The sequence below is a fragment of the Pristiophorus japonicus genome, chromosome 8 (assembly GCF_044704955.1).
Source record: "Pristiophorus japonicus isolate sPriJap1 chromosome 8, sPriJap1.hap1, whole genome shotgun sequence".
NCBI classification, from domain to species: Eukaryota; Metazoa; Chordata; class Chondrichthyes; family Pristiophoridae; genus Pristiophorus; species Pristiophorus japonicus.
The window spans coordinates 9,636,365-9,651,107 of record NC_091984.1 but is presented as its reverse complement, the minus strand read 5'-3'; the positions used below and the strand labels follow the sequence as shown (position 1 = coordinate 9,651,107).

Sequence of the window (14,743 nt, the reverse complement as noted above, 5' to 3'; positions counted from 1 at the left end):
GTAAAGTATACACCATTGTGTGATGTAAAGTCAATAGATGCCACACACACTCATATCCGACCAATATTATATGATCGATGAATCATAAAATTCTTGTCTAAATAATGATGTCCTCATGAGAATCATTGCATTGCAGAATTTGGTGATAGTCATGAAATGTGATGTCTTGATGATCTTGATAGTGGTGTTTTTGTCGTGCATATGCTGTGTGTAGCGCTAGACTCACCATGTGCCCCTAGCACCCCCTTCTCCTCTAATAACCTCATTTATGTTTAGCAGCTCAGCCAGCAGCACGGCCCCAGGCAAGGCCACAGAGGCCAGAAGGTGAGGGCGCGGGGCCGGACTCACCGGACGATCCTCCATCTGGTGCTGAGGAGCACCGATACTCACCCGTGCACCTGCCGGGTCCCTTCTCAACGGATGACAGTGCTGACTTTGAGGAGCCTGCATCCCCAACTTCCATATTCCATTCGACACTAATGACATTTAGTACTCCCGCGGCCATTCGCACATCCAACATGGAGGTACCGGGCCCAAGCAACTTGCCACAGGGCGCCCCAGGTGTCTCCAGGATGGCGCCGACCAAGCGGAGGTTGGTTATACGTGGCAGGTCTGCACCACGAGCAGCAGATCTGAGCAGGGACATGGTACACTTGTCTAGGAGGAGTGTTGACATAGGTCAGCAGATCCAACAAATAATGGGGGGCAAATCCCTCCAGCTGGCCAGCATGTCTGCCACTATGATGGCGTACATGCCACAGCTGGTGGAGGCCATGGAGCCAATAGCCAGGAACACTGATGGCGGAGGCCTCCCAGTGGTCCCGGAGCACGGCACTGCGCCCCAAAGTGCCGTACCCCCAATGCCAATGACACATGAGAGCCAGGACGAAGATATTGCTTTTGGCCCGGAGGACATTCCCACCTCGGGACCGTCCTCTCCCGTATCCATCCAAGCAGCGGTTCTGCCGTCATCCCCCCCAATAAAGCAGCACCTGAGGAGCTCCTCAGCCAGGCTGCTTGGAGGCAGGAGGGGAAGGGGAAGGGGTAGAGGTGTGGGGTAGAAGCGGAGGGGGGAAAGGAAAGTGAGGTGCAGGTGTTGTCTTGGGCATATTTTTATGTTGTTTGTGCTATTTTGGTGAGAGGTTCGAGGGAAGGGGTGAGGGGGCTATCTTGCTAGTTTGCATTTGTGTTCTGTGTTGCTGGAAATGGTGACCATTCGAATGATATAAATGTGATAAATTTGTTGTGAGGTGGGGAGAGGTGTATTTTACAGTTATAATTATGATTTCATACAAATGGTTGGATTAAATGTTTTATATCCAACATAACTTTGTTGCACAGTGTCTCAGATTGCTGCACCATTACACACTGGTGATTCCTTAACATGAAAGGGTATAATTACACTTAACTTGAATCAACTTAAACTTTAACAGTCACCAAGGTGATGCACACCAGTGATGTCTGACCTGCACACCCAGCAGTGTTGCAGCTTTGTAAATAACCACAACGTTCTTTCATTTATGAGCTGCTGACATTAGTTTCCATTTTGTGGCTAAATGGGCGATATATGGGCATTATACCTCATTTCAGCGTTAAAATGACGTTAAGTGGGTGATATGCATGCAAAAATAACGGAAAGTCTAGCCCCATGATTTGTACGGCTTGCGTATTCACTGCCTTAACACAAGGCATTAATGAGCCGACACTTAAGAATTAAATGACAGCACGTCAGGTTAGCAAGGTCTGTCATATAAAAACTTCATAACAATAAAATCTGCTTCAAGCATCATTGAATAAAAATGAAGCAAGTGCTTTAGACCTATTTAATGGTCCTTAATTTCAAAATAAACCATCGCGTGTAAATCACGGGACATTTCCGAAGGATGTTATAGGGCCCTGCATAAATACAAGTTTCTCTTCCCTTTACGAAAGATTTTGATAGAGTGAGTTAGAATAAACTGTTTTCAGTGGCAGGAGGGTCGGTAACCAGAGGACCCCGTTAAGGTAATTGCCAAAAGAACCAGAGGTGACATGAGGAGGATATTTTTCACAGCAAGTTGTTGGTAACTTTCAAAGGCAATTGGATAAATACTTGAAGGAAAAAAGTTGTAAGGCTATGGAGAGAGAGCAGGGGGATGGGAGTGATTGGGCAGTTCTTTCAGAGAGCAGGCACAGGAACGATGGGCCAAATGGTCATCTTCTGTGCTCTATTGTTCTGTGAACTTGCGTGAATATTACAGTTTGAACCATGCCATTCATGGAAGCTGGGCTTCAACTAACGGTAGAATTCTGGGCTACAAGTGGGGCAGCACCAAGTTTGCTGTATATCCAGTTGAAGCTGATTCAAATTAAAATTTCGAACCTCAGCTTTGGTCAAAGCAGAATGGAACCAGATGGTGCACTAATAAACAGCAGCTAAATATCACTATTTCCATTTTCTTCTCCAGAAAAATATCAATGTTCCTTTACAATTAAATAGAAACAAAATTGTTATCCTCATTTTTTTTAAATGGCTCCTTTACTTTAACTCTGCACTCCTTGCTATGACCATCAACATATTCCCTGTCGCTCCCAGGAAATGAGCATCCCTATAATTGCTACATAACCAGGCTGATGTAACCTCAGTTTTTCCCTCTGTCCAGTTGCGTGCGCAATTTGACTGTCACTTCGAACCTGAGACATTCACTTCTATTTCCACAACTTCTCCCGCTTGATCTTTTCTCCCTATCCCCCCCTGACCTTCTCTCCTGTCGTCATGCTGCCTTTCAACTCCCCTCTCTCGGTTACTCTGTCCTCCCAAATCCCTACCCCGACCCTTCATTACACTTCGACCTTCCTACTCTCCTGCCACCGTCGCAGGCTCGACTCGCTCTTAGATAAGCCTGCAGCTTCTCTCTGTGCCTCTCTTGGTATGCTCCGAAGGGCCCACCGTGGCACTCGTCACTGTCTCCTCAGGGGTAGTGTCCCCAACGGTCCCACCCCACTCTCCCACCGACCTCGTCACCCAGCTAGCCCACAGGGGGCTGACCTTCGTCCAACTCATCCCTCCAAGTGCTGACCCTGTGGATGCTGGCAGTGGATCATCCATCACCGACCCTCTCCGCATTTCCCTCCAACAACTGCCTTGCTATCCATGAGTTTATCGTGGATGATTGCATCGACATCTTGGACGTGACGGAAACTTGGCTGAGGGGTGATGAAACCTTGGGGCTGAAATTGCCCCTTACTTTAAGGCCTGTTACCGCCGGAAATCAGCGGCCACGCTGCGGAGTGCAATGGCCGCCGATTTTACATGTAATGGCCACATTTAAAAATTCCGCTCCTGCAGTATCCCGTCAGTGACCCACTCCCCCCCACCGCTACTCTGCTGTCTATCAATCCTAAGTGCGTCATAAGCGCGTGCACCCGCTATGGCGAAATTCCGCCGAACAAATCGTGCTCCCACAGCACGGTGCCAAAAGTTGCTGTTTTCTGCCGGTGCAGTGAGGTTGTAAAATGGCGGTGCGGCTCCCATTAATGGGAATACCTACTACCACGGCCGCCATGTTATATATTTTGTCGGCCAACTGCCATGTCGGGGTAACAATTATGCCCCCGGGTTCAGCCGGGCCGCCAACAGGAAACCTGCCACCCCCTCTTTGGTGCCAGGCCACTGGTCCGGCATAAACATTCCCTGGTGGCCCAGTGGACCGAACTTAAACAATCGCGCAGGTTCTCCCCTTTAAGTGAAGGGGAGAGCCGTGGTGATGCGGCACCGTGATGACATCATCAGCGCTACGCTGATGACTGACAGCGGCGGCCACCCCGCCCAACCCCAACGTCCTCCGCTCGAGTGTGCTCACTGCCGCACTTCCGCCCCTGTTATGACCGACTTCCGATCCACCGGGAATAAAAAGCCAAAGGGCAGAATTTCGTTCAAGAGGCCAACGCAACCAACATCATCATCAGAGGCAGTCCCTCGGAATCGAGAAAGACTTGCTTCCACTCTTAAAATGAATCCTTAGGTGGCTGAACAATCCAATATGAGAAACACAGTCCCTGTCACAGGTGGAACAGATAGTCGTTGGGGGAAGGGGTGGGTGGGACTGGTTTGCCGCATGCTATTTCCACTGCCTGCGCTTAATTTCTGCATGCTCTCGGCGATGAGACGCGAGGTGCTCAGCGCCCTCCCGGATGCACTTCCTCCACAGGGCGGTCTTTGGCCAGGGACTCCCAGGTGTCGGTGGGAATGTTGCACTTTATCAGGGAGGCTTTGTAACGTTTCTTCTGCACACCTTTGGCTTGTTTGCCGTGAAGGAGTTCCGATTAGAGCACTTGCTTTGGGAATCTTGTGTGGCCTGCCCAGCGGAGCTGATCAAGTGTGGTCAGTGCTTCAATGCTGGGGTTGTTTGCCTGGTCGAGGACACTAAAGTTGGTGAGTCAGTCCTCCCAGGGGGTTTGTAGGATCTTGCGGAGACATCATTGGTGGTATTTCTCCAGCGACGTGAGGTGTCTACTGTACAGGGTCCATGTCTCTGACCCATAAAGGAGGGCGAGTTTTACTCCAGCCCTGCAGACCATGAGCTTGGTGGCAGTTTTGAAGGCCTGGTCTTTAAACACTCTTTTCCTCAGGCGTCCGAAGGCTGCACTGGCGCACTGGAGGTGGTGTTGGATCTCGTCGTCAATGTTTGCTCTTGTTGATAAGAAGCACCCGAGGTATGGGAAATGGTCCATGTTGTCCAGGGCTGTGCCGTGGGTCTTGAGGGGCAGTGCTGTGCAGCGAGGACAGGCTGGTGGAGGAGCTTTGTCTTATGGATGTTTAGCGTAAGGCCCATGCTTTCATAGGCCTCAGTCAATACGTCGACTGTGTCCTGGATTTCAGCTTCTGTATCAGGGCAGATGCAGACATCGTTTGCGTCCTGTCACTCGACGACAGAGGTTGGGGTGGTCTTGGACCTGGACTTGAGACGGCGAAGGTTGAACAGGTTCCCACTGGTTCTGTAGTTTAGTTCACCACCAGCGGGGAGCTTGTTGACTGTGAGGTGGAGCATGACAGTGAGGAAGATTGAAAAGAGGTTTGGGGTGATGACGCAGCCCCGTTTGACCCTGGTCCGGACGTGGATTGGGTCTGTAATGGATCCGTTGGTAAGGATCACGGCCTGCTTGTCGTCGTGTAGCAGGCGCAGGGTGGTGACGAACATTTGGGGTCACACGAAACTGCGGAGGACGCTGCATAGACCCTCACGGTTGACAGTGTCAAAGGCCTTTGTAAAGACGAAGGAGGCCATGTATAAGGGCTGGCGCTACTCCCTGCATCTTTCCTGCAACTGTCGCGCTGCAAAAATCATGTCCGTTGTCTCCCGTGGGGAACGAAATCCACGCTGCAACTCCGGACGGAGCCCCTCAGCTACTGGGAGAAGACTGTTGAGGAGGACACTAGCGACTCCTTTCCCAGTGGCTGATAGCAGGGAGATTCCTCTGTAGTTGCCGCAATTGAACTTGTCCCCTTTTTAAAAGATGGTCACAATCACTGCATCTCTGAGATCTCCCAGCATGCTCTCCTCCCTCCAGGTGCGCGAGATGAGGTCATGCATTCGCACCAACAGTGTCTGCCCGCCATACTTCAGTGCCTCAGCAGGGATTCCATCCTCTCCCGTAGCCTTGTTGTTTTTAGGCTGTTTTCTATCTTGTGCAGTGTTGAGGTTTTGCCGAGGTGGTGGCGGGTAGCATGCTGTGGGATGGAGTCGAGAACACTTGGGTCAAAGGCAGAGTCTCGGTTGCGGAGATCTTCGAAGTGCTCCTTCCAGCGGGCCCCGACTGCCTCGGTGTCTTTGATGAGTGTTTCCCCGTTCTTGGCCAGCAGTGGGGTGGGGCCTTGGGTGTTTGGGCTGTAGGTGGCCTTGACTGCGATGAAGAATCCTCGCACATCATGCTGTATCTGCTGTGCTTTCTCCATCCACCACCTGTTCGTTAGGTCTCGGGTTTTTTGGTGGACCTCACTCGTGAGCCGTTTGTAATACTGCTTTGCTGCTCCCGAGTTGGGTTTTTGTTTAAGGCTCAGAAATGCCCTGCACTTGCGATCTGTCAGATCTTGGATCTCCTGATCATTCTCATCAAACCAGTCCTGGTGTTTCCTGGTTGCGTGATCGAGCGTCTCTTTACAGGCACTGGTTAAGGAGGCCTGGAGGGCAGACCAAGCGTTGTGTGCGTTCTGCGTCTTGGGGTCATCAAGGCGCGCGAGGCTAGCTGTGAGTCGCCAACTGTATAGGGCTCTCTTAGCTGGGCAACTAGCATGCCGATAAAAACATGAGGAACAGGGTAGGTGCCCTGTTTCCAGCGGTGGGCAATTTCAGTCTCTTTACCTTTAAATAAAGCCTCCCCACCCGGCTATACCTTCCATCACTTGCCCTGCCCAGACCGCTGTGATGGCGATGTGGTTCTCATCACAAAATCATACCTTGGTCTATCCCCCTACTCCTCCTGCACCTTCTCCTCCTTTGAACATCTCACCTTATTCCACCCCTCTCACCTCTCATTTAAAATTCTCCTTCTCTACCGCCCATCCAAGCACAATAAAAATGTAATGACGGATATATCCTCACTGCTTTCCTCCCTCAGCCTCTGCACCCAGCAACTTCTCATTCTCGGTGATTTCAACCTTCATCTCAATTCATCATGCTGTCTCTCCACTGAGTTCACTACTCTCCTATCCTCCCTTAATCTCTCCCTCCATGTGAACTCCCCAACCTATATACACGATTTCTCCCTTGACCTTGCCATCTCTCGTGGCCTCGCTATTCCTACCGTGTCAATTGCAGATCAGATAATCTCTGACCATTTCCTTGTATCGCCCTCCAACCACACCCCCCTTCCCCCAAACAACGCTACTTTCTTCTACATCTGCCCCTGGAAAAAACTCTCTCCCAACTCTCTTACAACTGCACTTATCAACTCCAATCTGTCTAGCCTTTGTCCCTCCATTCACCATGATATTTCTGCAGCCACCGATCTGCTCATCCACACCCTCATCACCACCTTTGTTACCCTACTCTCTATTAAAACAATTATTCTCTCTCACCCTGGCTTTTCCCCCTGGTACGGCCCTCATCTTCATTCCCTCAAGTCCAAGGGGTGCAGATTTCAACGGATGTGGACAACAGGTTTAGCCATTCACTGCCAGATCTGTCTGGACCATATAAACCATTATCGGGTTTGACTCTTGTCTGCCAATACTGTTCACTATTCCAGGATCAATCTGGAATGCAAAGATAAGCCCCAGTTACTATTCACTACTGCCAATTGTCTTCTTAAACCCCTCCCCCTTATCGCCATCACACTCACCTCCAACAACAAGTGCGGGGAGCTCATCATAGAATCTTAGAAATTTATAGCATGGAAGGAGGCCATTTCAACCCATCGTCTCCGTACCGGCCAACAACAAGCTATCCGGCTTAATCCCACTTGCCAGCTCTCGGTCCATATCCCTGCAGTTTACAGCACTTCAAATGCACATCCAAGTACTATTTAAATGTGGTGAGAGTTTCTGCCTCTACCACCCTTTCAGTCAGTGAGTTCCAGACCCCCAGAATCTGCTGGGTGAAGAAATTTCCCCTCATATCCCCTCTAAAAATTATACCAATTACATTAAATTAATGGCCCCTGGTTGTTGACCCTCTGCTAAGGGAAATAGGCCCTTTCTATCCACTATATCTAGGCCGCTCATAATTTTATACACCACAATGTGGTCTCCCCTCAGCCCCCTCTGTTCCAAGGAAAACAAACCCAGCCTATCCAATCTGTCCTCATAGCTAAGATTCTCCACTCCCGGCAACATCCTCATAAATCTCCTCTGTACCCTCGCGAGTGCAATTACATCCTTCCTGAAAAATGGTGATCAGAACTGCACGCAGTACTCTAGCTTTGGCCGAACTACAGTTTTATACAGTTCAAGCATAACCCCCTTGCTCTTGTATTCTATGCCCCGGCTAATAAAGGCAAGCATTCCCTCTGCCTTCTTAACCAACTTATTTAACTGGCTTGCGCCCTTCAGTGATCTGTGGACATGCACGTCAAGGTCCCATTGTTCCTCTACACTTCTGAGTGTCCTATCATTTAATGTGTATTCCCTATTCTTAGCAGCCCTCCCCAAATGCATTACCTCACTTTTCTCCGCATTAAATTCCATTTGCCACTGTTCTGCCCACCTGACCAGTTGATTGATATCTTCCTGCAGTCTACAGCTTTCTTCCTCATTATCAATCGCACAGCTGATTTTAGTATCATCTGCAAACTTCTTGATCGTACCCCCTGTATTCAAGTCTAGATCATTGATGTATAGCACAAAAAGCAAAGGACCTCGTACTGAGCCCTGCAGATCATCATCATCGGCAGTCCCTTAAAACGAGGATGACTTGCTTCCACGCCAAAAAGGGATGAGTTTCAGTGAAGGAACTAATATTCCAGATGTTAACGGGTGGAAGATGCCTGTGCGTGGATTTTTTAAACGTGTGGTGGCCGTTGCACACCAGCCACAACACGGGCTTGACAGAGCTAGATCTTAGTCCAGTGGCAAGGATTAACCAAGATGACTGGAGGCCTGCTCTGCTGCACAGGCCTAGTGCGCACACATATCGTAGTGTGGGCTGCAGAACACCACTGAAAACACCCATCAACCATTACCCTCTGCTTCCTGCCTTTGAGCCAATTTTGGATCCAACTTGTCACTTTGATTTGGATCCCATGGGCTTTTACTTTCGAGCCCAGTCTGCCACCTTGGACCATATCAAAAGCCTTGCTGAAATCCATACACACTACATCAAACGCACTACCCTCATCGACCCTCCTTGTTACCTCCTCAAAAAATAGAATTAAGTTAGACACGATCTTCCCTAAACAAATCCGTGCTGACTGTCCTTGATTAATCCGTGGTCTTTCTAAATGAAGATTTATCCTGTCCTTCAGAAATTTTTCCCACTGATTTTCCCACCACCGAGGTTAGGCTGACTGGCCTGTAATTGCTCGGACTGTCCCTTTCTCCCTTCTTAAACATAGGTACCACATTAGCAGTCTCCAGTCCTCTGGCACCACACCTGAAACCAGAAAGGATTGGAAAATATGGTCAAAGCCTCTGCAATTTCTTCTTTTGAGACCAGCTGATCAGCTGCCTCTGCCACTTCCTTTCCTTCCCCTCGCCCATCGGGCCAAATTTCCTCTGAGTTTCCCCCCTGCTTTAGCCCTGAACTCACATCTCTCCCCAGTTTCTCTCTGATAGCCCCTCTTGACCCCTTCATGCTCATATTGTACATGAGACCCACTTCATGCTCCTTTGATCCTATTCCCACTAAACTGCTGACCACCCAACTTCCTTTTCTGTCTCCCATGTTAGCCGACATTGTTAATGGTTCTCTCTCTCAGGTACTGTCCCCCTCTCCTTCAAATCTGCTGTCATCACCCATCTCCTCAAAAAAACAACCCTTGACCCCACTGCACTTGCAAGCTACCGTCCCATTTCCAACTTCCCTTTCCTCTCCAAAGTCCTTGAACATGTTGTCACCTCACAAAGCTGTGCCCACCTTTCCCAGAACGCCACGTTTGAATTTCCTCAATCTGGTTACCACCACAGCCACAGCACTGAAACGGCTCACATCAAAGTCACAAATGACATCCTTTGTGACTATGACAAATGTAAACTATCCCTCCTCATCCTTCTCGACGTGTCTGCAGCCTTTGACACGGTTAACTACTCTATCCTCCTCCAACGCCTCACACCACCGTCCAGTTGGTTGGGACTGCACTCGTCTGGTTCCATTTTATCTATCTAATCAGAGCCAGAAAATTACCTGCAATGGCTTCTCTTCCCATTCCCACATCATTTCCTCTGGTGTCTAACCTTGGCCCCCTCCTATTTCTCAACTATATGCTGCCCCTTGGTGACATCATCTGAAAACACGGCGTCAGTTTCCACATGTACACTGACAACACCCAGCTCTACCTCACCATCACTTCTCTTGACACTTCCATGGTCTTTAAATTGTCAGACTGCTTGTCCGACATCCAGTTCTAGATGAGCAGAAATTTTCTCCAATTAAATATTGGTAAGAATTAAGCCATTGTCTTTGGTCCCTGTTGCAAACTACATTCCCTAGCCACCGACTCCATCTCTCTCCCGAGCATCTGTCTGAGCCTGAAGCAGACTGTTCACAAGCTAGGTGTCATATTTGACCCTGAAATGAGCTTGCGGCCACAAATCGGCAGCATAAATGAAACTGCCTACTTCCACCTCCGTAACATTGCCCATCTCCGTCCCTGCCTCAGCTAATCTGCTGCTGAAACCCTCATCCAAGTCTTTGTCACTTCTAGAGTACACTACTCCAATACCCTCCTGGATGGCCTCCTACATTCTACCCTACATAAACTGAGTTCATCAAAAACGTGACAGTCCGTGTCCTAAGTTGCACCAAGTCCCGTTCATCCATCACATCTTTGCTCGCTGACCTACATTGGCTCCCAGTTAAGCAATGCTTTGATTTCAAAATTCTCATCCTTGTTTACAAATCCCTCCATGGTCTCGCCCCTCCCTATCTCTGTAATCTCCTTCAGCCTCACTACCCGCTGAGATGTCTCCACTCCTCAAATTCAGCCCTCTTGAGCATCCCTGATTATAACTGCTCAACCATTGGTGGCCGTGCCTTCACCTACCTGGGTCCCAAGCTCTGGAACTCCCTCCCCAAACCTTTCCGCCTCTCTACCTCTCTTTCCTCCTTCATGACGCTCCTTAAAACCTACCTCTTGACTAAGCTTGTGTCATCTGCCGTAATTTCTTCTTACGTGGCTCGGTGTCAAATTTATTTGCTTTTTCTTATAACACTCCTGTGAAGCACCTTGGGATATTCTACTACATTAAAGGCACTATATAAATACAAGTTGTTGTTGTTTACCTGAGATCCAGGTATTTCATGGTGGAAGGTTTGTGTGGTTTCGTGAATCAGCTCAATCATTCCAAAAAGATATAATTCATCGTTTTCCAAAAATTTCTGATAATTCACAAGGAGTCCATCCATAAATTGCTTTTTTGCCAACTGTATTTTAGAATTTATCCAATCTGTTCACATTGCAGAGCTGGTAAATAGCTCTCTTGTTAAACGTCCTAATGAAGAAAGAAGAAACAACTGACATTTATTCAGCATCATTTGTAGAACATAAAGCCCAAGGCATTTTACAGGACAGAAGTGCAAACATCAAGTAGTAAGTAGGAGAGGAAGATTTAGCTAGAACTTGCACTTACATAGTGCCTTTCACATCCTCGGGATGTCCTTACATGACTCAGAGCCAAATAATTACGTTTGAAGTGAAATCACTTGTTTTATAAGCAGATGTGGCAGCTAATTTGTGCCAAATAAGGTCTCATAAAAAGGAAATGAACACAAAAGGTAATTCTAAGGACTTTTATAGGTATATAAATAGTAAAAGCTAATAAGAGGAGGGTTGGGGGCATTTAGGGATCCAAAAGGAGACCTACGCATGGAGGCAGAAGGTTATGGCTGAGTTATTAAATGAGTACGGTGCATCTGTCCAAAGAACAAGAAGCTGCCATAGACATAATGAAAGAGGGGGTAGTTGAGATACTGGATGGGGTATAAATTGATTAAGAAGAGGTACTAGAAACATTAGCTGTACTTAAAGTAAATAAGTCACCAGGATCGGATGGGATATGTAAAGTCCTTACTCTACAGCATGAAACCACATGAGGCACATTCCAGGGACAAGGCCACTCTGTGACCTTAACTCTTTATTACAGGACTCCAGAAGTGATGACCCTGCATGGGACCTCCCTTTATATACCTGTGTGATCAGGTAAGGAGTGTCTCCCACATGTTCACCCTCTGTGGTCAAGGTGTACATCTAAGTTGAGTGTTTACAGTAATACAGTGGTGTTACATTGTAGTTACAAACATGACAGGATGCATCCTAAGACACTGAGGGAAGTGAAGGAAGAAATCGCAGAGGTATTAGCAATAATCTTGCAACCCTCCTTAGAAATGGGGGTGGTGCTCGAGGACTGGAGAATGGCAAATGATAAACCCTTGTTCAAAAAATGATGCAAAGATAAAGCCAGCAATTATAGGTCAGTCAGTTTAACCTTGGTAGTGGGGAAGATTTAAGAAACAATAATCAGGGACAAAATTAACAGTCACTTGGACAAATGTGGATTAATTAAGGAAAGCCCGCATGGATTTGTTGAAGGCAAATCGTGTTTAACCAACTTGATCGAGTTTTTTGATGAGGGAACAGGAATGGTTGATGAGGACAATGTGGTTGATGTGATGTACACAGATTTCCAAAAGGCATGCACAAAGTGACGACAAACTGATCATCCTCGGTGACTTCAATGCCAGGGTCGGCATGACACAGCCCTCTGGGGAGGCGTGTTTGGCAGAGAGGGGGGTTAGGGAAAGCCAACTCCAGCGGGTACCCTACTCCTGACAAAATGTGTAGAACATGAACTTCTCATCACCAACATCTTGTTCCACTAGAGGGACAAATACAAGGCATCATGGCAACACCCTCGCTTCAACTATGTCAGCATCCAAGCCAGGGATCTCAAAGATGTGCGCATCACCTGCGCCATGACAGGAGCTGATGACTGCTGGATGGATCACCGCCAAATCCGATCCATCATTGACATCAGCATAGCCCCAAAGAGGAGGGGGCAGCAGAAGCAGTGCCGCAAAAAAGTCAATGCCGGGGCACTTAAGGACCCAGCTAAGAGAGTCCTATACAGTAAGTGCCTCACAACTAACCTGGCGTGTCTTAATGACCCTGAGATGCAGAATGTCCACAACACTTGGTCTGCCCTCCAGGCCTCCATAACCAGTGCCTGCAAAGAGACGCTCAGTCACTCAACCAGAAAACACTAGGACTGCTTCGATGAGAATGATCAAGAGATCCAAGAGCGAAATATCCTACGAGCAAGCATTACCGGTGCCAAACGGGGCGATAATCAATTTTTAGCCCTTAATCTACCGATATCTCGTTGTGGTTTTTTCGGTGATAAAATGAGTTACCTGTCAGGAGAACTCGAACGTCATTTGCATGAGCGTGACACAAAAGTTCAGGGTCATACGCTCTCACGGCTATAACAGTTGTGACCTTAGACCAGTCATAATGCTTCCAATCTTTTCCACCAATATCACCTAGTACAAAAATAAAGCTGTCAACTTCCATTTAAAAATGTAGATTTTCCCAATCAATATAACTGTTCCCAGGCTACGTGACCAGGGAGGGCTGGTGAACACATCTATCCTGCAGGTTATATTGGTGGTGCTCTTGTTGCTGCCACACTGCCCACTTAGTAACATTACTCTGGAGTAAATGCTAACCTCATCAGCAACATCAGTTACAAAGTCATTTGCCACCAATGTTTTGTTTTCAAAGATCCAATAAGTTATATGCAGTTTAATCATGGCCAGGGTCACACTTTACATTGACTGATTAAGTCAAATCCCATTTTTATTACATGGGATTCCAGAATATTTAACAGGTGTTTTGGGGTCAATATTCTGTGCAAACCGCAAACTTTAACCATGGCATTAGGCAGTAAGAGGGAGATCACATGTCATTTAAGATACTTTACGTTAAAAAAAAAGCACATTTTATTGACGTTGCACATGCTAAAATATCTTTGCACAGTTCAATAGAGTGTCCTATTTTATACAGGCTGCAACTATACCAACATGAACATTTTAACATCGGAATTATAATACGATACTCCGCATTTCCACCATATTCTAACTTGACCCTTGCACCGATCCACGAGCTTCACCTGATCCCGATCCCAACCCACACCCCTCAGCCTTTTCCGGATACTTGGCCAGCGATCCCTCTCCCCGTGACACAGGCTGGAGCTTGACTGGTGCCATCTCTTTCCTGCCCCAGCTCAGCCCGAGCCCACCCAACAAATCCCAGCCCGAGCCCCCCAACTCAGCCCAGCCCGAGCCCCCCAACACAGCCCAGCCCGAGCCCCCCAACACAGCCCAGCCCGAGCCCACCCAACACAGCCCAGCCCGAGCCCACCCAACCCAGCCCAGCCCGAGCCCCCCAACACAGCCCAGCCCGAGCCCACCCAACACAGCCCAGCCCAAGCCCACCCAACCCAGCCCAGCTCAGCCCGAGCCCCCCAACACAGCCCAGCCCGAGCCCCCCAACCCAGCCCAGCCCGAGCCCCCCAACCCAGCCCAGCCCGAGCCCCCGAACCCAGCCCAGCCCGAGCCCCCCAACTCAGCCCAGCCCGAGCCCCCCAACACAGCCCAGCCCGAGCCCCCCAACACAGCCCAGCCCGAGCCCCCCAACACAGCCCAGCCCAAGCCCACCCAACCCAGCCCAGCCCAGCCCGAGTCCACCCAACACAGCCCAGCCCAAGCCCCCCAACACAGCCCAGCCTGTGCACCCAAGCCCAGCGCGTGAATGTTGTACCCAGCCCGTGACTGCCATGCAGCTCAGCACAGCTCGACCCGAGACCCCCAACCCAGCCCAACCTGAGCCCACCAACCCAGCCCAGCCCAAGCCCACCAACTCAACCCAGCTCGAGCCCACCCAACCCAGCCCAGCCCGAACCTGCCAGCCTCAGCCCAAACCAGCCAGCGCCTCCACCTAACCCCGCCCAAGTGTCCCAAAACAAACTAACCCAGCTAATGCCCCCAACTCAACCCAGTGCAGCCTGTGCCCCCAGCCCAATCCAACTCAGCCCAGCCCGAGCCCCCAAAAC

At 49.0% G+C, this 14,743-nt stretch overlaps 1 protein-coding gene across 5 annotated transcripts in view; it reads right to left on the bottom strand.

The window, feature by feature from the left end:
* LOC139268405 (di-N-acetylchitobiase-like) overlaps nucleotides 1–14,743 on the bottom strand; it is a 78,120-nt gene that overhangs the window by 51,156 nt on the left and 12,221 nt on the right. For 4 of the 5 annotated variants that reach the window (XR_011594024.1, XM_070886502.1, XM_070886500.1 and 1 more), the window contains 2 exons: nucleotides 13,044–13,172; nucleotides 10,917–11,125 (listed from right to left, as the gene is read on the bottom strand). Coding sequence is in view for 4 of the 5 variants with exons in the window: in XM_070886502.1 (XP_070742603.1) it covers nucleotides 10,917–11,039 (123 nt within the window). In the remaining variant the exon portion in view is untranslated. The remainder of the gene's footprint in view (nucleotides 1–10,916; nucleotides 11,126–13,043; nucleotides 13,173–14,743) is intronic. The other variant, XM_070886501.1, reaches the window with a different exon arrangement.